The 24152-nt window shown below is 45.3% G+C and overlaps 1 protein-coding gene across 1 annotated transcript in view; it reads right to left on the reverse strand.

Annotated features, from left to right (window-relative positions):
- The window catches only part of cdk14 (cyclin-dependent kinase 14), a 214839-nt gene that overhangs the window by 46417 nt on the left and 144270 nt on the right, over positions 1–24152 (reverse strand). The window contains exons 13-14 of the mRNA XM_038993233.1: positions 20302–20441; positions 11523–11670 (exon numbers count right to left, since the gene is read on the reverse strand). Of these exons, the coding sequence (XP_038849161.1) occupies positions 11552–11670; positions 20302–20441 (259 nt within the window). The 3' untranslated portion in view covers positions 11523–11551. The remainder of the gene's footprint in view (positions 1–11522; positions 11671–20301; positions 20442–24152) is intronic.

Here is a 24152-nt window from a genome sequence, read left to right on the forward strand (position 1 = left end):
CGAGAGCGAGAGAAGAAGGGTGAGAAACAGAGAAAGAGAGAGCGAGAGAGGGAGGGTGAGAAACAGAGAAAGAGAGAGCGAGAGAGGGAGGGTGAGAAACAGAGAAAGAGAGAGAGGGCGAGGGTGAGAAACAGAGAATAGGAGAGGAAGGGTGAGAAACAGAGAAAGAGAGAGAGAGGGACGGTGAGAAATAGAGAAAGAGAGCGAGAGGGCGGGTGAGAAACAGAGAAAGAGAGAGAAGGAGGGTGAAAAACAGAGAAAGAGAGAGCGAGAGAGTGAGGGTGAAAAACAGAGAAAGAGAGAGTGAGAGAGGGTGGGTGAAAAACAGAGAAAGAGAGCGAGAGAAGGTGGGTGAAAAACAGAGAAAGAGAGAGCGAGAGAGGGTGAAAAACAGAGAAAGAGAGAGTGAGAGAAGGAGGGTGAAAAAAAGAGAAAGAGAGAGCGAGAGAGGGAGGGAGGGTGAAAAACAGAGAATGGGAGAGCGAGAGAGGGAGGGTGATAAACAGAGAAAGAAAGAGCGAGAGAAGGAATGTGAAAAACAGAGAAAGAGAGAGCGAGAGAGTAAGGGTGAGAAACAGAGGAAGAGAGAGCGAGAGAGGGTGGGTGAAAAACAAAGAAAGAGAGAGGGAGAGAAGGAGGGTGAAAAACAGAGAAAGAGAGAGCGAGAGAGGGAGGGAGGGTGAAAAACAGAGAATGGGAGAGCGAGAGAGGGAGGGTGATAAACAGAGAAAGAAAGAGCGAGAGAGGGTGGGTGAAAAACAAAGAAAGAGAGAGTGAGAGAAGGAATGTGAAAAACAGAGAAAGAGAGAGCGAGAGAGTAAGGGTGAGAAACAGAGAAAGAGAGAGCGAGAGAGGGAGTGTGAGAAACAGAGAAAGAAAGAGCGAGAGAAGGAGGGTGAAAAACAGAGAAAGAGAGAGCGAGAGAGTAAGGGGGAGAAACAGAGAGAGAGAAAGGGTGAGACACAGAGAAAGAGAGGGAGGGTGGGTGAGAAACAGAGAAAGAGAGCGAGAGAGCGAGAGAGAGGGAGGGAGGGTGACAAACAGAGAAAGAGAGCAAGAGAGGGAGGGTGAAAAACAGAGAAAGAGAGAGTGAGGGAGGGTGATAAACAGAGAAAGAGAGAGAGGGAGGGTGAGAAACAGAGAAAGAGAGAGAGAGGGAGGTTGAGAAACAGAGAAAGAGAGAGAGGGAGGGTGAGAAACAGATAAAGAGAGAGAGAGGGAAGGTGAGAAACAGAGAAAGAGAGAGAGAGAAGGAGGGTGAGAAACAGAGAAAGAGAGAGAGAGAGAGAGAGAGAGAGAGAGAGAGCGAGAGAGAGGGAGAGAAACTGAGAGAGCGAGAGTGAGAGAGAGAGAGAGAGAGCGAGAGAGAGAGAGAGAGGGAGAGGAGTGGGGAGGAGGAAAAGAGAGCTACAGAGAGAGGGAGCAAGTGAAAAACATTCCTACAACTGGAGGAGGTCTGAAGGGAGCTTATGGTAATGAGAGAGAGATCCAGAGTCAGATCTCCTCCCCCTCTCTTCCCTCTCTCTCCTCCGCCTCTCCTCCCTCTCTCTCCTCCTCCGCTCCCCCTCCCCCTCAAAGGTGGATGGCATTTGTCCTCTCTAATGATAAACAAATTACATATGAAATCAATTCCCACGTCTCCCTGTAGGGCTCTATCACCCCTTCTCTCTGCTTGCCTGCCCCATCTTCCTGAGACAAGCTGGGGGAGGTGTGAGGAAAGGGAGTGTGTGTGCGTGTATGTGTGTGTGTGTGTGGTGGGGGGGCTGTCTTGCTGAGATGAACACCTGCCCGGGGGAGTCCTGAACCCTCTCCCCCTCATCCCTCTCTCTTTTCGCTCTCTCTCTTCTTCCTCTCTCTGACAACTCCTGCTAACTAGGCTCCTTGACCCTGTGAGAGAGCGTGGCTCATCAGATCCAATCCCCAAGCCTGTCAATCAAACAGGCCCGAAGAAAGAAAGAGCTTTACTCTCACACTAGAGAGGGCAAAGGGAAGAGAGAGAGAGAAAGATACTCAACCACAGCACCAGAGAGAAGGGGGGAGGGAGGGAAAGAGGAGGAGCAGAGGGGGAGAGATGGAAAAGGAGCGAGAGAGTAAGTGAAATAAATAATTACAGTGAGAGAGAAGACAGGGAGAACTCAGTAGAGATAAAGTGAGGGAATAGAGAGAGAGAGAGTGCGCAAGAGGGAGAGGGTCTGAACTGATGGCTAATGAGAGTTATAGTGCTGTAAGATAGAGAGGGAACAAGGAGGAGAGGAGAGGGGAGCAGAGGAGAGGAGAGGGGGAGAGACTCACAGTTAGATGTTTTAGGTATGATGGGGCACAGAATGTGGATAAACAGAAAAAGAAATATGGTTGGAAATCAAATCATGACCGACATTAAAATGTAACAAACCAAGTGTTTGTACAGAAGGTCAAGAACATTATTTTACAAGAGAAAAGAAAGAAATGTTTGAATGAGTAATTAATGTACCAACTACTAAGACAATACTCTATTACACTGAATAAAAGCATTCAGACATTCAGCACAGAATAGTGCTATCTACAGTATATTATATATAGTATATTTTATATAGTATATTATATATAGGCCTAAATGAAGGAGCCGAGGTGGTAGTGATTCAGAGCTTAGTAGAATCAGTAAAATCACAAGCTCCATACTGCACCACCAAACTGAGTCACACAGAGAGAAACTTCCAACTACCCTTTTACTCTCCACTTCAACACTTGGAAGGCTGACTGTTCGCAGGTCCAAAGACTGTTCCCAGCTCAGCTCAGACCACCATGAAAGACGGCAGGAAGGAAGGGTGAAAGATTTAACAGAAGGAAATGGGGCCTTTAAAAAACACATCGACACACTGGTGACTCATGCACTTTCTACAGGGAATGACCGAGCCAATTTATAATACACTTCTGAGGAATGTATTACAATCTCTATTCACACTGCATATTAGTTTACAAAGAGAGGGAGATGGAGAAAAAGAGGGCAAGAGAGAAGAGAGAATCAAAACAAAGAAGGGAGAGTCTGCCAAATGGGACACATCCAGTGGAATCAGGGATTGGTGTTGAGTAGAAACACTGAGAGGAGAGCAAAGCGAGGTTATTTGACAGAAAGCTCTCCATTCCTGAAGGCAGTGCCTCAGGTGATCCCTCTATCCCTCCCTCACTCCCTCTCTTCATTCCTTCCTTTCTCCCTCCCCCAGGCACACAGCAGGGGACAGCTTTAAAGCAGTTTGTCTTCCCACTGAAAACTTTCTACCAGGTCATTCTGTGAACCTAAAAAAGACTAAGTTGTTGTCTCTGTATGATACAGTATATACTGTATGTAGACTATATAAATCAAATCAAATTGTATTTGTCACATGCTGAATACAACAGATGTAGAACTTACCGTGAAATGGTTACTTACAACCCCTTAACCAATGCAGAATTATTAAAAAAGTAAGAAAATATTTGCTAAAAAAAGCAAATAGTCCGGGTAGCCATTTGATTAACGGTTTAGCAGTCTAATTGCTAGGGGGTAGAAGCTGTCAAGGAGCCGTTTCGACCTAGACTTGGTGCTCCGGTACCGCTTGCCGTAGTTTATGAATAGGGTGGCTGGAGTCTTTGACAATTTTTAGGGCTTTGACAATTTAAATGGCATAGAAAATGCAAAATGCTACACTAAAGTACAGAGCTTTACTGTTGGATCTAGTTGATGGTGATGAAACATGTTTATGCTGGTTAAAGGTTAAAGGATATAGGATCATGAAAAAGGAAACTATGACATATATTTTATATCACTGTCATGCACACGCACCCTCACACATAAGGATGGGACTGATACATGTTTGATAGTGTCTTGTTGCTGTATTGTTTGACCTTCATGTTCTAATACTTTAATGTTACCCCTTCTTTGTGTTTTTTGTAATAAAATAAATAAAGGAAAAAAAAAGGAAAAAAAGGATATAAGACAGGAAGCAAAAACATATATGACAAACTGCTGGTAGAGGTGTGCTCTGGTGCGTGAAATCCGTGCACTGGTGTGTGTGTGTATGTGTGGTTGTGTATGGCATATGCAAAGAATCAAGTAACACAATGCTGAGGTATGGAGTCCCTCAGGCAGGTGGCCACTGAGCCGGCATGGCTAAACGTTGTGTGTGTGTGTGTCTGTGTGAGCGTGTGTGGCTGAATGTGTGTGAGAGCCACATAAACAGCTGCCTGAGTGCTCTACATAGTGGACCGAAAGGACAGACGGTACACAGTTGAAGTCAGAAATGTACATACACCTCAGCCAAATACATTTAAACTCAGTTTTTCACAATTCCTGACATCCTAGTAAAAATGCCCTGTCTTAGGTCAGTTAGGATCACCACTTTATTTTAAGAATGTGAAATGTCAGAATAATAGTAGAGAGAATGATTTATTTCATCTTCTTTCTCTTTCATCACATTCCCAGTGGGTCAGAAGTTTACATACACTCAATTAATATTCGGTAGCATTGCCTTTAAATTGTTTAACTTAGGTCAAACGTTTCGGGTAGCCTTCCAGAAGCTTCCCACAATAAGTTGGATACATTTTGGCCCATTCCTCCTGACAGAGCTGGTGTAACTGAGTCAGGTTTGTAGGCCTCCTTGCTCGCACACACTTTTTCAGTTCTGCCCACAGCTTTCTATAGGATTGAGGTCAGGGCTTTGTGATAGCCACTCCAATACCTTGACTTTCCTTAAGCTATTTTGCCACAACTTTGGAAGTATGCTTGGGGTCATTGTCCATTTGGAAGACCCATTTGCGACCAAGCTTTAACTTCCTGACTGATGTCTTGAGATGTTGCTTCAATATGTCCAAATAATTTTCCGTCCTCATGATGCAATCTACTGTGTGAAGTGCACCAGTCCCTCCTGCAGCAAAGCACCCCCACAACATGATGCTGCCACCTCCGTCCATCACGGTTGGGATGGTGTTCTTCGGCTTGCAAGCCTCCCCCTTTTTCCTCCAAACATAACGATGGTCATTATGGCCAAACAGTTTCTATTTCTGTTTCATCAGACCAGAGGATATTTCTCCAAAAAGTACGATCTTTGTCCCCATGTGCAGTTGCAAACCGTAGTCTGGCTTTTTTATGGCGGTTTTGGAGCAGTGGCTTCTTCCTTGCTGAGCGGCCTTTCAAGTTATGTCGTTAAAGGACTCGTTTTACCCTGGATATAGATACTTTTGTACCTGTTTCCTCCAGCATCTTCACAAGGTCCTTTGCTGTTGTTCTGGGATTGATTTGCACTTTTCGCACCAAAGTACGTTGATCTCTAGGAGACATAACGCGTCTCCTTCCTGAGCGGTATGATGGCTGCGTGGTCCCATGGTGTTTATACTTGCGTACTATTGTTTGTACAGATGAACGTGGTACCTTCAGGCCTTTGGAAATTGCTCTCAAGGATGAACCAGACTTGTGGAGATCCACAATATTTTTCTGAGGTCTTGGCTGATTTCTTTTGATTTTCCCATGATGTCAAGCAAAGAGGCACTGAGTTTGAAGGTAGGCCTTGAAATACATCCACAGGTACACCTCCAATTGACTCAAATGATGTCAGAAGCTTCTAAAGCCATGACATAATTTTCTGGAATTTTCCAAGCTGTTTAAAGGCACAGTCGACTTAGTGTATGTAAACTTCTGACCCACTGTAATTGTGATACAGTGAATTATAAGTGAAATAATCTGTCTGTAAACAATTGTTGGAAAAATGACTTGTGTCATGCACAAAATAGATGTCCTAACCGACTTGCCAAAACTATAGTTTATTAACTAGAAATTTGTGGAGTGGTTGAAAAACGAGTTTTAATGACTACAACCTAACACGGAACCCAAACCGTCTGCGCGCGTGCGCTATCGTGCATAAATGTATTTTGTCCCCCCACACCAAACGCGATCACGACACGCAGGTTAAAATATCAAAACAAACTCTGAACCAATTACATTAATTTGGGGACAGGTCGAAAAGCATTAAACATGTATGGCAATTTAGCTAGTTAGCTTGCACTTGCTAGCTAATTTGTCCTATTTAGCTAGCTTGCTGTTGCTAGCTAATTTGTCCTGGGATATAAACATTGAGTTGTTATTTTACCTGAAATGCACAAGATCCTCTACTCCGACAATCAATCCACACATAAAACGGCCAACCAAATAATTTCTAGTCATCTCTCCTCCTTCCATACTTTTTCATCTTTGAACTTATATGGTGATCGGCATCTAAACTTTCATAGTATTTCCACGACGACCGGCAAAACAGTTTGTCTTTCAATCACCCACGTGGGTATAACCAATGAGGAGATGGCACATGGGTACCTGCTTCTATAAACCAATGAGGAGATGGGAGAGGCAGGGCTTTCAGCGCGATCTGCGTCAGAAATAGAAAGGAGTTCTATTTTAGCCCTTGGCAACGCAGACGCTCGTTGGCGCGCGCGAGCAGTGTGGGTGCAATAATTGAATAACATGGATTTCTAAATGTATTTTGCGACGCTTGCGCATGCGACGTGTCCGGTCTGGTCAGCATGTAAGTGTATGTAAACTTCTAACTGTAGCTTCAGCGCGCTTGTGGGTCTTATTGTGATGCTGAGGGCCCATAGTGTCCTATTTCTGACCCAGAGCTGCTTTCTCCGTCTGTCTGACTCTCACATGTCTGTCTGTCTGGCTGGCTGGCTGCTGACAGGTACTGCTACATCAGGTACTGCTCATCTCCTCTCTGCACAGACGTGAAAACACAGCTAAAAGCAATGTGGTGGAGGCCTATGCAACGCTTGTTTTCACCAGTCATTCTCTGTGACACCAGGAAAGGAGATGAGGAAAGGAGATGAGGAGAAGAGCTGACTGTAGACTGTAATACCTCTGAGCCAACGGAACCGTGCAATATGAAACTGACGTTTGCGAGGCTGATTGCAAGAAGTACAAACTCAATGGAAATCAACCTAAAGGTGGTCGAAAATAACTTCAAAGTGAACTTCATGGTCATCGTGAGGATCGATGGTACAGAGAGAGCCATTGCAAAGGCAAGGTACAATGTTGCATCAGCCATTCCCCTGAATAATGCACACTCATGAATAAACATACAGTATAGCTCTGAAGTACACTTCTATGACTGTCCATGTGCAGCCTGTGAGGCCTGTTTTTTTCCTCCCTCTCTCTCTCTCTTTCTATTTTGCTCTCATCCTCTCTGTTTCTCTCTCTCTCTCTCGCTCTCTCTCTCTCTCACTCTCCTGCCTTCCCCCTTCAAACAACACACATGCCTATCATGTACAGTATGTCTCTATTTCTTTGCTTGCTCCCTCTCTTTCTAAATCAAATCAAATTGTATTGGTCAAGTACACATATTTTGCAGATGTTATTGCAGTGCAGTAACACCTAACAATACAAAACAATACACACAAATCCAGAAAATGTAAATAAAGGAATTAAGAAGTATAGAAATATTAGATGAAATGGGATGAAATGATGGTGTGAAATAGAGGGAGGAGGAGAGGAGATCGATACATCGTCCAGTTTGGTGTGTAAAACTACTGTGTTTGGTTTATGTACCCTATGGCCCTATGTGTGTGTGTCTGTGTCTGTGTCTGTGTGTGTGTATGTGTGTGTGTATGTGTGTGTCTGTGTGTGTGTCTGTGTGTGTGTGTGTGTGTGTGTGTATGAGTAGGTGTGTGGTTGTCATCCTCTCCAGTCAGGCTTCACCCAATGAGCCTCATCCCTAAACCCATGCACCTGTCCCTGCACCTGTCTGTCTGTAACTGCAGGTTTAATCCTGTGAGTGGGGCCCTGGAGTGGCCCTTAAGTTTGGCCCTGGCCACTTCAACATCATTATCCCCTCCGTCTGGCCCCCAGATCTCTCATTACATGCAAATACAGCCTCTTTATGTGCCTGGTGAATAGGGAACCCCGTCCCTCCTGAACAGGACCACCTCCTTCCCCAGTCAGAGCTGAAGATAACCCACCAGCCATTACACAGGATCCCCTGCTACACTTTACTATACCATATCATGACCACTTCAGCTTTAGGATCCTTTGAGGGCTGTTAGTGGTCAGAAGGCAGCTGGTTTTTGTTGGTGGTATGGTACCCGCAAAACACCAGTCTCAACGTCAACAGCGAAGAGGCGACTCCGGGATGTTGGCCTTCTAGGCAGAGTTGCAAAGAAAAAGCCATATCTCAGACTGGCCAATAAAAATAAAAGATTATGATGGGAAAAAGAACATAGACTGTCACGCCCTGACCTTAGAGAGCCTTTTTATGTCTCTATTTTGGTTTGTTCAGGGTGTGATTTGGGGTGGGCATTCTATGTTTTTGTTTTCTATGATTTTCTATTTCTATGTTTTGGCCGGGTATGGTTCTCAATCAGGGACAACTGTCTATCGTTGTCTCTGATTTGGAACCATACTTAGGTAGCCCTTTTCCCTCCTTTCACTGTGGGAAGTTAACTTTGTTTGTGGCACATAGCCCTTAAGCTTCACGGTCGTTATTTGTATTGTTTATTGTTTTGTCGGCGTCATCACCTAATAAAAGGAATATGTACGCTAACCACGCTGCGCTTTGGTCTACTTCTTACGACGGTCGTGACAGAACTTCCCACCACCACCAAAGGACCAGGCAGCGTGGCCAGGAGGAGCAGGGATCCTGGGCCCGGGAGAAGAGAGAATGGAGGACATCTTGGACATGGGAGGAGGTTATGGCAGGGAACAAGACCCTGCCATGGAAACAGGCTGAAGTAGCGAGGGAGGAACGACTTCGCTACCAGGAGTCACGGCAACGGAGCAGGCACGAGAGGCAGCCCCCCCAATTTTCTTTTTGGGTGGTGAGCGTCGTACTGGTCTCTAGTGCGCGTTCACAGCCCGGTGCGCTACATCCCAGCTCCCCGCATCTGCCGGGCTAGGGTGAGCATCCAGCCAGAACGGGTTGTGCCAGCTCTAAGCTCGAGACCTCCAGTGCGCCTCCACGGCCCAGTGTATCCGGTGCCTCTGCCAAGGACAAAGCCTGTATGTCTCTCCAGCCTGGTGAGTCCTGTGCCTGTCCCCAGAACCAGGCCTCCTGTATGTCTCCCCAGCCTGGTGAGTCCTGTGCCTGCTGCCAGAACCAGGCCTCCTGTATGTTTCCCCAGCCTGGTGAGTCCTGTGCCTGCTGCCAGAACCAGGCCTCCTGTATGTCTCCCCAGCCTGGTGAGCCCTGTGGCAGCTCCACGTACCAGACTGCCCATACGTCTCCTCACTCCAGTGATGATCCATGGCAAGAAGCATCCAGTGATGATCCATGGCAAGAAGCCTCCAGTGATGATCCATGGCACGAAGCCTCCAGTGATGATCCATGGCACGAAGCCTCCAGTGATGATCCATGGCAAGAAACCTCCAGTGATGATCCATGGCACGAGGCCTCCAGTGAGGAGTCATGGCACGAAACCTCCAACGACAGCCTCCAGTCCGGAGCCTCCAGCGACGGTCCCCAGTCCGGAGCCTCCAGCGACGGCCCCCAGTCCGGAGCCTCCAGCGACGGTCCCCAGTCCGGAGCCTCCAGCGACGGTCCCCAGTCCGGAGCCTCCAGCGACGTTCCCCAGTCCGGAGCCTCCAGCGACGTTCCCCAGTCCGGAGGCTCCAGCGACGGTCTCCAGTCCGGAGCCTCCAGCGACGTTCTCCAGTCCGGAGCCTCCAGCGACGTTCTCCAGTCCGGCGCCTCCAGCGACGTTCTCCAGTCCGGAGTCTCCAGCGACGGTCTCCTGTCCGGAGCCCGCAACGAGGGTGCCCAGTCCGGGGCCCGCAGCGAGGGTGCCCAGTCCGGGGCCCGCAGCGAGGGTGCCCAGTCCAGGACCCGCAACGAGGGTGCCCAGTCCGGGGCCCGCAACGAGGGTACTCAGTCCGGGGCTACACCGTATTCCTGATCACCGGCTACACCGTAGCTACACCAGCTACACCGTATTTCTGATCAATTTGATGTTATTTTAATGGACAAAAAATGTGCTTTTCTTTCAAAAACAAGGACATTTCTAAGTGACCCCAAACTTTTGAACGGTAGTGTATATGTTTGTGTATGTGTGTGTGTATATGTGTTTGTGTATTTATTTATTTATTTCACCTTTATTTAACCAGGTAGGCCAGTTGAGAACAAGTTCTCATTTACAACTGCGACCTGGCCAAGATAAAGCAAAGCAGTGTCGACAAAAACAACAACACAGAGTTACACATGGGATAAACAAACGTACAGTCAATAACACAATAGAAAAATCTGTATACAGTGTGTGCAAATGAAGTAAGGAGGTAAGGCAATAAATAGGCCAATAGTGGCGAAGTAATTACAATTTAGCAATTTACACTGGAGTGATATATGTGCAGATGAGGATGTGCAAGTAGAGATACTGGTGTGCAAAAGAGCAGAAAAACAAATATGGGGATGAGGTAGGTAGTTGGTTGGATGGGCTATTTACAGATGGGCTGTGTACAGCTGCAGCGATTGGTAAGCTGCTCTGACAGCTGACGCTTAAAGTTAGTGAGACAGATATAAGTCTCCAACTTTAGTGATTTTGCAATTCGTTCCAGTCAATGGCAGCAGAGAACTGGAAGGAAAGGTGACCAAAGGAGGTGTTGGCTTTGGGGATGACCAGTGAAATACACCTGCTGGAGCGTGTGCTACGGGTGGGTGTTGCTATGGTGACTAGTGAGCTGAGATAAGGTGGAGCTATACCTAGCAAAGACTTATAGATGACCTGGAGCCAGTGGGTTTGGCGACGAATATGTAGCGAGGACCAGCCAAAGAGAGCCGTTTTGGGTAGCATATGGGGCTTTGGTGACAAAACGGATGGCACTGTGATAGACTGCATCCAATTTGCTGAGTAGTGTTGAGGCTATTTTATAAATGACATTGCCAAAGTCAAGGATCGGTAGGATAGTCAGTTTTACAAGGGTATGTTTGGCAGCATGAGTGAAGGAGGCTTTGTTGCGAAATAGGAAGCCGACTCTAGATTTAATTTTGGATTGGAGATTTTTTAATATTTTTTTTATTTTACTTTTATTTAACCAGGTAAGCTAGTTGAGAACAAGTTCTCATTTGCAACTGCGACCTGGCCAAGATAAAGCATAGCAATTCGACACATACAACAACACAGAGTTACACATGGAATAAACAAAACATACAGTCAATAGTACAGTAGAAAAATAAGTCTATATACAATGTGAGCAAATGAGGTGAGATAAGGGAGGTAAAGGCAGAGAGATGCTTAATGTGAATCTGGAAGGAGAGTTTACAGTCTAGCCAGACACTTAGGTATTTATAGTTGTCCACATATTCTAAGTCAGAACCGTCCAGAGTAGTGATGCTTGTCGGGTGGGCGGGTGTGGGCAGCGATCGGTTGAAGAGCATGTATTTCATTCTATTAGCATTTAATGTATGTGTGTGTGTGTGTGTGTGTGTATGTGTATGTGTATGTGTGTGTGTGTGTGTGTGTGTGTGTGTGTGTGTGTGTGTGTGTGTGTGTGTGTGTGTGTGTGTGTGTGTGTGTGTGTGTGTGTGTGTGTGTGTACATACCTGGCTAGCTGAGGGGCAGTCTGCCCCGGTCAGTGTTTGCTGCTGGACGGTCCTTTAGCATGGCTGGAGCTGGTCCTGGTACACACCTGTATACTGTCACCTGACTCCACCTGCAGCTTGACATTTGGTACCGTGAAGATAGTAGCCACTGGGGTAGGAGAGAGAGAGAGAGAAAGGTGAGTGAGAGAGAAAGAGAGAGAGAGACAAAAGAGAGTGAGGGAGAAAGAGTGAGAGAATGTGATTTATCAGTCATTAAAGCCAACCTCATAGTTTCCTCTTAGAGTCAAAGGATTACAGATTGAGTCAAAATACTCTGAAATGAAGAGAGTTTATCTCTTTAAGGCTTTTTCGAGAGTTGGAGGACACACTATAACTGAACTGAGTTATAAAAACCCCACTCTCTCTCACATCCTTTATTTCCTTTCCGTGAGGAGATATCAGAGTCCGTAATACAGCGAGATATCCGAGTCCGTAATACAGCGAGATAACCGAGTGCGTAATACTGCAAGATATCAGAGTCTGTAATACTGTGAGATATCAGAGTCCGTAATGCAGCGAGATATCAGAGTCTGTAATACTGTGAGATATCAGAGTCCGTAATGCAGCGAGATATCAGAGTCTGTAATACTGTGAGATATCAGAGTCCGTAATACAGCGAGATATCAGAGTCCGTAATGCAGCGAGATATCAGAGTCTGTAATACTGTGAGATATCAGAGTCCGTAATACAGCGAGATATCAGAGTCTGTAATACTGTGAGATATCAGAGTCTGTAATACTGTGAGATATCAGAGTCTGTAATACTGCGAGATATCAGAGTCCGTAATACAGCGAGATATCAGAGTCCGTAATACAGCGAGATATCAGAGTCTGTAATACTGTGAGATATCAGTCTGTAATACTGCGAGATATCAGAGTCCGTAATACAGCGAGATATCAGAGTCTGTAATACTGTGAGATATCAGAGTCCGTAATACTGCGAGATATCAGAGTCCGTAATACAGCGAGATATCAGAGTCTGTAATACTGTGAGATATCAGAGTCTGTAATACTGTGAGATATCAGAGCCCGTAATACAGCGAGATATCAGAGTCTGTAATACAGCGAGATATCAGAGTTCGTAATACAGCGTGATATTAGAGTCCGTAATACTGAGAGATATCAGAGTCAGTAATACTGTGAGATATCAGAGTCTGTAATACTGAGAGATATCAGAGTCTGTAATACTGCGAGATATCAGAGTCCGTAATACTGTGAGATATCAGAGTCTGTAATACTGAGAGATATCAGAGTCCGTAATACTGTGAGATATCAGAGTCTGTAATACTGAGAGATATCAGAGTCAGTAATACTGTGAGATATCAGAGTCCGTAATACTGTGAGATATCAGAGTCCGTAATACTGTGAGATATCAGAGTCCGTAATACTGTGAGATATCAGAGTCCGTAATACTGTGAGATATCAGAGTCTGTAATACTGAGAGATATCAGAGTCAGTAATACTGTGAGATATCAGTCTGTAATACTGAGAGATATCAGAGTCTGTAATACTGTGAGATATCAGAGTCCGTAATACAGCGAGATATCAGAGTCTGTAATACTGTGAGATATCAGAGTCCGTAATACAGCGAGATATCAGAGTCTGTAATACTGTGAGATATCAGAGTCCGTAATACTGCGAGATATCAGAGTCAGTAATACTGCGAGATATCCGAGTCCGTAATACAGCGAGATATCAGAGTCAGTAATACTGTGAGATATCAGAGTCCGTAATACTGAGAGATATCAGAGTCTGTAATACTGTGAGATATCAGAGTCCGTAATACTGCGAGATATCAGAGTCAGTAATACTGCGAGATATCCGAGTCCGTAATACAGCGAGATATCAGAGTCAGTAATACTGCGAGATATCAGAGTCAGTAATACTGAGAGATATCAGAGTCTGTAATACTGTGAGATATCAGAGTCCGTAATACTGCGAGATATCAGAGTCAGTAATACTGAGAGATATCAGAGTCTGTAATACTGAGAGATATCAGAGTCAGTAATACTGCGAGATATCAGAGTCAGTAATACTGAGAGATATCAGAGTCTGTAATACTGTGAGATATCAGAGTCCGTAATACTGCGAGATATCAGAGTCAGTAATACTGCGAGATATCAGAGTCAGTAATACTGAGAGATATCAGAGTCAGTAATACTGCGAGATATCAGAGTCAGTAATACTGCGAGATATCCGAGTCCGTAATACAGCGAGATATCAGAGTCCGTAATACAGCGAAGGTCGAGTCAAGGACAATATTATTGTACAGTACTTCTGTCTCAGATTCCCACAGTGTTTCTGTTAAATGTCACAATCCAATTCACCCCCCTCCCCCACGGGACTGGGAAGTCTATTATGCCTCCTGTAATTCTTCCATTGTTCATAATAAATCTGTCTAGCTATTGTCTCTATAATTCCCAACACATTAGACAACGGAGTGCATTTGTGGCTGAATAAACCATGTTCTCCTTCAGTCCCTAGCCAGATAACACTAATAAAGATTCAGCTTTAATGTTGAACACGCTGTGTGTGTGTATAAATGTGTTGTGTGTGTGTGTATACATATGTGTTGTGTGTGTGTGTGTTTGTGTGTGCTATGTTTCTTTCTTCATTATCTGTGGTGTTGTAATGAATGTAAAGCTCATGTTAGTTAGTGTTAGAGTTCTGACAGTCAGATTTAACTCCCAGTGGTATCATGGGCTGGGCCATTTCCCATCAGTCTCTATTCTCCTGCTGCCTGTCTACCTGCTGCACAAAACAACATCACCATGTTTCGCTAGCAGGCTAACACCCAGGATAACAATGATCCCTTCATTTTACTTCTCTTATTCCTTCTCTTCAGAGTCATTTCTCCTCCGCTTCCCCTCCTCCACCACCATTTGTTATTCTCTCCCTCCCTCCTTTCATTCCTCCCTCCCTCCCTGCTGCTACAGTGTTGATCCACCAAGGACCTCATTTATACAGTATAACAGTTTTAATTTGACTATATTCTTCCTCAATCAAAAGCCTGCCTCTTTGTGTTAGTGTGTTTGTTTATGTGTGTGTGTGTGTGTGTGTGTGTGCGTGTGTGAGAGAGAGAGCGTGCAATCATGCCTGCATGTGTGTGTGTGCATATGCATGTGTGTGTGTGTGTGTGTGTGTAACAGCACAAAGAGAGCCACCATCTCTCCCAGCCCGGTGACAGCCGCAGAGCTCCTGCTTCTCCTAACAGAACAACCTACTGTGGCCTGCTGATAACAGGATTAATAGAGATCAATCAATCCTCATCTGGGGAATTTAAAATTAGAATGATTCTCATATTAAAATGACCAGCCTGTGGGTGGGTTGTCTCTGGCAGGCGGTCCCAATGCAGCTCCTATGAAGCTATCTGAACAGGCTTTGGGCTTTGACACTGGTGATGAGAGGGGTGAACAGATATGATTGGCTCTGTATGTATCTGTGTTTCTAGTCTAATAATATGGGTAGTATGTCACCTCTGAATGACACAGTTGAATGTCCTGTTCTGATTCTATGGCAACTGAACTGTCATGTAGGATGCCAGGTTGGGTATTGTCATAAGAAAATTATACATTTTTATAAATTATTTTGGCTACCATGGCTAGAAGAGATCTCAGTGACTTTGAAAGAGGGGTCTCAAAGGAGCATAGGGGTTTAAAGTGTGTGTGTGTGTGTGTGTGTGTGTGTGTGTGTGTGTGTGTGTGTGTGTGTGTGTGTGTGTGTGTGTGTGTGTGTGTGTGTGTGTGTGTGTGTGTGTGTGTGTGTGTGTCTCAGTCACTAGATCGCAACCCAATTGAACACTTCTGGGAGATTCTGGAGCAGCGCCTGCAACAGCATTTTCCACCACCATAAACAAAACACCAAATTATGGCATTTCTGGTGGAAGAATGATGTCGCATCCCTCCAATAGAGTTCCAGACACTTGTAGAATCTGTGTCAAGGTGCATTGAAGCTGTTCTGGTAGCTTGTGGTGGTCCAACGCCCTATTAATACACTATGTTGGTGTTTCCTTTATTTTGGTAGTTGCCTATATACATACCTGTTGTATGTGATGACTGCCTCCTTGAGGTCTTGTTTCATATCTTGAAAAATTAAAGGAGAGCCGCACACTCTAGGAGCTCAGATGCAATAACTTACTGTAGTACATAATGCATACTGTAGGCCTACAAACATTTACAAAAGCAAAATCACAAGAATGGCTTCAGATCAAAGTCTACGTTGAGCCCGAGGGGAGCAAGGGTCTTTAAATTAAAGATCCAGGCAGCCTCTCGTTTTAACAATAAATTGTCGAGGTCACCCCCTCTCCTAGGGAGGGTGACATGTTCGATGCCGATATAACGTAGGGACGAAATCGAGTGGTTCACTTCCAAAAAGTGGACCGCAACTGGGTACGCAAGTTCTAAGATAAATAACACCTTTGATTGGGATCTGTTTCCCTGTTTGGGGGTGTTTGAAGGATCTACATTTGTAAGTGACATTGCATTATGCACAGCCGTTACACTTGTAGTTTCCATCCAGTAGGGGCGCAAATAGACATTGTGCAGGGATATTTTGTGGTGGTAAATCAGAGTTTACCAATTGATCTCTGAGATTTCTGCCCTACAAGAACACGACCAAGAGAGGGTCCGAAAACACATTACCGATACTGTCATCAGATCTTAGAATGTGCCAATGTTTGTGAATGATTCCCTTAATTTGTTCAGAGCACTTTGAATAGCGGGTAGTTGCAAGAATGCTTATTTTTGTGAGACTGCCCTTGAAAAAGATCCTGTCTCGGTTTGTTTTGAATTTTCTCAATGACAGTATTAATCTGACCATTTTGTACCCCCTCTCCTTGAATTTTCTTTGCGTCTCAGCCATATTTCTGTCTAAATCTGATAGTTTTTTATGCAAATTTTGCAAATTCCTACAGAATTGTAGGGCAAACTGTTTTTCAAGGGAAACAGGTGACAACTATCACCCCTCAACAAACTGTTACGATCAGTAGGTTTCCTGTAAAGATCAGTGTATAGAACATTATCCTCACACAAGATCAGAAGATCAAGGAAACTGATTTGACATCTGTCCGATTACATAGTAAATCTCAGATGCTCAGAACAAGAGTTAAGAATGCCTGGAGCTGTTTTGCATCACCCCTCCATAGAACAAAAATATAATCAATATACCGTTTCCAAATAATAATGTTAGGCAAGAAAACATTTTGAGAGGAATGAAAATGTAACCGACATACAAATGTTTCTCCATGTAACCCACATACAAAGTTAGGAGCCATGGAGGATTCCATAGCGGTACCCTTTGTCTGAATAAAGAAATCATTTAGAAACATGAAGTACTTGTGTGTGAGTACTATTTTAGCCAATGTTATAATGCATGCACTGGAAGGTAGTTAATTGGGGTCACGTTGCAGAAGAAAATGTTCCATAGCTTCAATACCGCCCTCGTATGGAATATTTGTGTATAACGACTCAACATCAAAAGTAACTAACAAAGTATTATCAGGGAGAGGATCAAGAGATTCAATAATAGAGATCATACTGCCGGTGTCCTTTACAAAGGAGGGGAGCTGTTCTGAGATCATACTGCTGGTGTCCTTTACAAAGGAGGGGAGCTGTTCTGAGATCATACTGCTGGTGTCCTTTACAAAGGAGGGGAGCTGTTCTGAGATCATACTGCCGGTGTCCTTTACAAAGGAGGGGAGCTGTTCTGAGATCATACTGCCGGTGTCCTTTACAAAGGAGGGGAGCTGTTCTGAGATCATACTGCCGGTGTCCTTTACAAAGGAGGGGAGCTGTTCTGAGATCATACTGCCGGTGTCCTTTACAAAGGAGGGGAGCTGTTCTGAGATCATACTGCCGGTGTCCTTTACAAAGGAGGGGAGCTGTTCTGAGATCATACTGCCGGTGTCCTTTACAAAGGAGGGGAGCTGTTCTGAGATCATACTGCTGGTGTTCTTTACAAAGGAGGGAGCTGTTCTGAGATCATACTGCCGGTGTCCTTTACAAAGGAGGGGAGCTGTTCTGAGATCATACTGCCGGTGTCCTTTACAAAGGAGGGGAGCTGTTCTGAGATCATACTGCTGGTGTCCTTTACAAAGGAGGGGAGCTGTTCTGAGATCATACTGCTGGTGTTCTTTACAAAGGAGGGAGCTGTTCTGAGATCATACTGCTGGTGTCCTTTACAAAGGAGGGGAGCTGTTCTGAGATCATACTGCCGGTGTCCTTTACAAAGGAGGGGAGCTGTTCTGCGAGTGATCTAATAAAAAAGTCAACAAAAGTAGAGAGAGGGGCCGTTACTGCATCAATGCCCGCTACAATAGGGGCTGTTACTGCATCAATGCCCGCTACAATAGGGGCTGTTACTGCATCAATGCCCGCTACAATAGGGCGCCCTGGAGGTTTTGTAACAGTCTTGTGTAATTTCGGAAAAGTATAGAAAGTAGCAATTTTATGGTGTTGAATAGCCAAAAAGTCATGTTCTTTTTTGGTTATCTGACCAGAACTTACATACCCATCTAGGACAGTAAAGATGGTGTTCTGAAATTGGGCAGTGGGGTCACTTCTGAGTTTCTTGTAAAAGGTGTTGTCAAACAGCTGTCTATGACACTCATTTACATAAACAGCCCTATCCATGAGTACAACCAGCCCACCCTTATCAGCAGGGCGGGTAAGGACTGACGTATTGGATTGTAAATCAAGCAAAGCTTGTTTTTCATCCTTACGTAAATTATGGAAAGATATGTACTCCTGTTTGTTCTTAAGGAGATGAACAACATCTTCTTCAACGAGTCTGCAATACGTCACAATAGAGTGATTGCGATTGGATGGAGGTACAAAATAACTCGTACATCAAAAAGGAGTCGGAGAATGGGCGGCCTACATGTTCAGTAGAAATATCACGATTAGGGAAGCTAAAGTATTCCCTTAAACGGATGTTTCTAAAAAACTTAAACATGTCTACCTTAACATCGAAATCGTGGCACTGAGTTGTAGGCACAAAATATAACCCTTTATTAAGCAAGGAGACATGGGCAGGGCTCAATATCTTGCTTGGTAAATTGAAGACACTTAGTCCCGTGGGTTCTGGGACCGCGTGGGTTGGGTGCGGTATCTCGTTGGTGCGCGTGTCCGCGGCCACCTCTACGCTTCTGTCGCCACAGTCTCTTGTTGGATAAAAAACTGCCACTGGAAGCGGATGAGGCGCTGGTTGTAGAGCGTTGGTCAGACAAGGTGGATAGAAGTAAGCTGCATCCCTCCTGCGTCTGTCATGGAGAGGAGGAGCAGGACCTCTTGTCAGGGTTTCTCCAGAAGGGTTAGAATTTCTTGATTTTAAGTTCCTTTATTTCTGTAGACATCTTGTCCTGGAGCGCTTGGTTAGTTTTCATCAGTTCATTGAATATGCCATCATCATTAACAGCTCCTTGCAGAGCTGTGCGTTTCTCTTCAATCGTGTTATCCATTTGAATAAAATCATTGTTCAATTGGTCAACAATTAATGTCATTAAATCAATAGAGCATTTGTTCAGGATGGCACACCAGCGCTCACAGAAATCATCTGTGCGCTGTCCCAATCATGGTTCTTTTTGCCACCTGAGTCCCCGTGGAATAACGCCTTGACGCACATAATCACTAAGTGTGACTATGTGTAGATGCATTCTCGTCTGGCGCTTAGATAAGTTTAAGAGTTCTTTCGAGAGGTCAGAATTACCCCCGGCATGTCAAAAAGGGACTCCGATACAATTATCTTATCACGTTCTTTTTGGCTATATTCAAAGTAATCTTGTTTGGGTCTTTGACCAGTTTCAGGAAAATAATTATCATCCGGCATCGTTTAAGAGCCTTTTGTCAGTAGGGTGCAGTTTACTGGGTAACAGATTCATCTAGAGGTGAAAGAAACGCACACCTATTTAGGCGAGGTGCTGGCAAGTGGAGTAGAACACTTAAACAATTTAAGGAGAGCCGCACACTCTAGGAGCTCAGACGCAATAATTTAATAACCTAATAACGTTTTGACAGACAAGCTGTCTTCATCGGGGTATAATGACAAACACCAATGACTAGTTTATATATCGTCAAAGGACACACACACAGATGTCTGTAATCATGGCCGGGTGTGGCCTGATATCATTGCTTAATTCTCAGATATAAAAATAGCATGCCAAAAACATGAAAGGATAGCATATGATCATAGATATGTGGCTGAAGCTACTGACACAAACATAATGAAGCACGTGGCTGACCAGATCAACATAATTCATATTAATACAATACTTTCATAAACAACTTTATGTTGCAAAGCATTGAGCAGAGTAGTATGTATTCTCACTCCCCTTATTCTCATAGACTCTTAATGTAAGAGAGAAGATCATGCTCCACCAGAACTCATCTGTTTTTACTTAACAAGTGAGTAAGATGGAAAAGACATCCAAATGCAGATCTTGAGGTGGACAACTGAGGTCCATCTGGGCTTTTAACAGAGGATCTCTCTGCATGAACAACAACAACCACTAGTTGCACTGCTTTATGGTGAGAGTGCGGGGGAGGGGGGGGGGGGGGGGGGGGGGGTAGAGGGGAAGAGCGGGTGAGAGATATGGAGAAATACATAGAAAGAGGGGGGAAGACCATTGCATTGGAGTGATGTAGGGATACAGATACTCCTCTAGACAGAGAGAGAACAGAGCGAGAGAGAGAAATCAAGCTAAATAAAGCGAGAGAGATCCAGTATCTTAGTAAAGGTATACATACTGTCTGAGATCTCCCAGAGCCGTGGAGGAAGGTGGCTGAAGTACTCATGCTGGAGAGCTGCCTGAGCAGACAGACGGTTCTTTGGGAAGCACTGGAGGAACCTAGAGGCTAACTCCTCAGCATGGTCCACATAGCCCAACCTACAGGGAAGACAGACAGACAGTTAGCATGGTTCACTACCTACGTAACAGAAACAGGGCAGAAGGTAGCCTAGTGGTTAGAGTGCTGGGCCAGTAACTGAAAGATTGCTAGTTCAAATCCCCTAGCTGACAAGGTGAAAAATCTGTTGATGTGCCCTTGAGCAAAGCACTGAAACGTAATTGCTCCAGGGTTGCCATTGACAATGGCTGGCTCTGGTGTCTCAGGGGGAATTTCCAATTCACACATACAGTATGTATAATACACACTTGTAAATATAAGCACCCATTACATTCGTCTTCATATTGGAAAGACAACAGACTGTTAGCATGGTCTACACAACCTCCTCTCCCTGGCAGGCCCGTGACACAGGCTGATCCAGTCACCATGAAAGACTTCATCAGAGAGGGTGAATACAGAGGCAGCCTCTCAAATCCCTGTAGGCTTTCATTGAACTGCCCCACGCTCCTGTGTGTGTGCGTGCGACGCGTGTGTGTTTGTACGGGGAGGCTCTGAACTCCTGAACCCGCCTCCCATCCAGCACCGAAGGGGAAACAGAAAAAATAACAAAGTACAACCAAGTCAGTCAGTAATTAGGCCTGCAGTCCATTAAATAAACATGATGTTATTCCTCCCTCTGCCGGAGCTACCGAGCTCTGTGTGTGTGTGCATGTACAGTATGTGTGTGTATGTGAGAGAGACCTCTGAGTTCTCATTACAAACCCACCTAATGCCAGGAACTCTGAAGCCCACTCCCACTGTTCCTCCTGTCTCTCCTCCTCTGAGGGAATAGAGCAGATCTCCACTAGTGAACTCAATAGACCCCCTCTGCAGAGAGGAACACAGCTAGCTAACTCCAGCAGGGCCTTCTTCTCCCTTCATTTTCACCACAGATGTTGGATGTTGAACTCAATGTAAAAATGGGTATGTTCCCATTTTAAACGAAACATAACTTTTGAGGCTTAAGGGTGGATGTGAAAATACTGCCCCTATCTCAAACAGGTTAAGGGTGGGGTAATGCAGGAATGATTACTACAGGTCACTGTGTGATTGATCTAGAACATACTGTATTATCAGAAAGTGTGGTGTACGTTTACAAGTCAGGTTTTAGCATGACAGAAAAAGGTAAAAAATCCCATCAGTCATTGCTAATTTGACCTGATAAAAGGTGTTACAGTCTGAGCAACAACAGAGCCAGAAACAAAGGAACAAACAGGTATAACTGACTGAGTGAACTTCACCTCGATATAAAAGCCTTAGAAAACAAAGGGCTTATGTTGCTGATATAGGTGTGCATTCCTGCCTGCTAATGCTGTCAGCTAGCCTGAGCGGGAAGATTCACTCGGCTAGCTAGCTAGGTCAGATGCTACGAGTAAACAAGCACACATCTGTGATCGATATCTCCTCTGACAATCAAACATCCCGGGTCGACGGGACGTTCACAGCGGAAAGAAGCATTCCATCTTCAGAGCAAGACGCCATTTCATGTCGTCATGTTTTTCCATGAGGAAACCACAGCCGGGACCTGGGAGGGCAGAAAGCATGAGTACATGTGTGTGTGTGTGTGTGCACATGTGTGTGTGTGTGTGTGTGTGTGTGTGTGTGTGTGTGTGTGTGTGTGTGTGTGTGTGTGTGTGTGTGTGTGTGTGTGTGTGACTACAGGCAGTAACACCTGCTTCCCCCACCACTATGCCATGGTTATAACTAAGGCAAGGCACGGCAGCACTGCAGGACCTTTCAACAGCACCCAACACGGCTAGCAACCAAACACTATTTTGGAACAAGTCTTTGTGGCTGTGTCAAAACATATGTCCCTGCAAGACCCAACAGCAGTCCAGGAGAGCTGCTTGCCTTTCAGCATGTGTGAGTCATTGTGGATGCGGGTACTATTGCACAAAGAGATATGTGAGAGCAGAACGGCTCTACACACTGACAAGCTCTGTCTAGCATGCAACCCCACCGTCAGCCGAGCTACTTTCAAAGACTCTGCTGGCTAATAAAGTGCTGAACACAGGGTTATATGGGTTATACAAGCTGTACTGAACATACAGTCAATGTAAACAGGGGGGGTAGTCTTACCATTACAAAAACACACAAGCACTTCCGAAACCGTTAAACTGAGGAATGCCAGCATGCCGTGTGCTCTGACCCTTACATGTTATTCGCATGCGATGCCTGTGAATGTCTGATCTGATCCAACAAACCATAGAAGGAGAAAACTACCCCAGCTATCCATGTCAGAGTAGTAGTGAGGTGGGTACGGGGCAGAGGGAGAGGGAGAAGGGGAGAGATAGGAGGAGGGAGAGAGAGAGGAAGAGGGAGAGCTCTCAGTGCAAGGAGAAGAAAGAGAGAGAGGAATTGGGAGGAGGAGAGAGAGAGAGAGGAATTGGGAGGGGGAGAGAGAAAGAGGAATTGGGAGCGGGAGAGAGAGAGGAATTGGAAGAGGGAGTGAGAGAGAGAGATGAATTGGGAGGGGAGAGAGAGAGGAATTGAGAGGGGGAGAGAGATAGGAATTGGAAGAGGGAGGGAGAGAGAGAGAGGAATTGGGAGGGGAGAGAAAGTGGAATTGGAAGAGGGAGTGAGAGAGAGGAATTGGGAGGGGAGAGAGAGAGGAATTGGAAGAGGGAGGGAGAGATAGAGGAATTGGGAGGGGAGAGAGAGAGGAATTGAGAGGGGGAGAGAGAGAGGAATTGGGAGGGGGAGAGAGGCATGTGTTCATATCAACTTCATCAGGACCTGGCACAGTATAAAAGGAGGGGGAAGAAGCAGCCGTCATTAACATTCCTCCCAGTTTCTTTCTTCACATATTTATTTCCTCATAGACTGGCTGGGGTCCAAGGGGAAGAGGGGAGAATGAGGCAGGGGCTAGAGTGGCTAGGCAGAGGGGGTGGAGAGTAGTGGAGCAGGGCCGGGGGGACATACAGATAGACACGGAGAGGAACCAGGGACAGACAGACAGACTGTGTGAACTAGAGCGTTCAGCATGCCCATCCTGAGGGGTCAGACATAGAGGGCATGGGAAACAGCAGTCATTCCTCTAAGGTCAGTCTGTCTGTCAGTCAGTCTGTTTCCCAGGTCAGTCTGTCTGTCAGTCAGTCTGTTACTGAGGCTCCACTGCTCTGGCTACACTATCAACTGGCTGACTTTCTGACTCTCACTACTACAGTATCTCTCTCACTACTACAGTATCTCTCTCACTACTACAGTATCTCTCTCACAGACTGAGAGAAAATCTACACATACTGTACTTGTGGACACACACACACACACAAACTGATAAACATACAATGTACTGCCGCTCTCTTTCTCTCTTGTTTTGAGCCATCAATCAAATGTTATTTTATATTCATCTGAAAAAGGAAACTGTGATACTGCGAGAAAGAATGTGGAACCTTGACTTTTAACCCCTTGGCCATGGTCAATGTGGTCACTACAGAGGCCAAGAGTTCTCAGCACTGAGCCAGACCAGAATACTGTGAGACATTATACGTATCTGTGACCAAATCATCAAGTCACCCTGTCTCTGCCTGTCCCCACAGGCTCCTGATGAGTGCCAGGGGCAGAGGGTGGTCCACATCTGGAATGCCCCCTGTGCCCTTTCCTGCCATCTGTGTCAGGGCTGACTGCTCTGGTGGCACGACACCAGTGGCATGACCCCGATCTGGGTGCCCCCCCTTAAACCAGATGAACCCTGGGAAGAGTGTGTGAGCTGT

This window comes from Salvelinus namaycush, chromosome 5 (assembly GCF_016432855.1).
Source record: "Salvelinus namaycush isolate Seneca chromosome 5, SaNama_1.0, whole genome shotgun sequence".
NCBI lineage: Eukaryota > Metazoa > Chordata > Actinopteri > Salmoniformes > Salmonidae > Salvelinus > Salvelinus namaycush.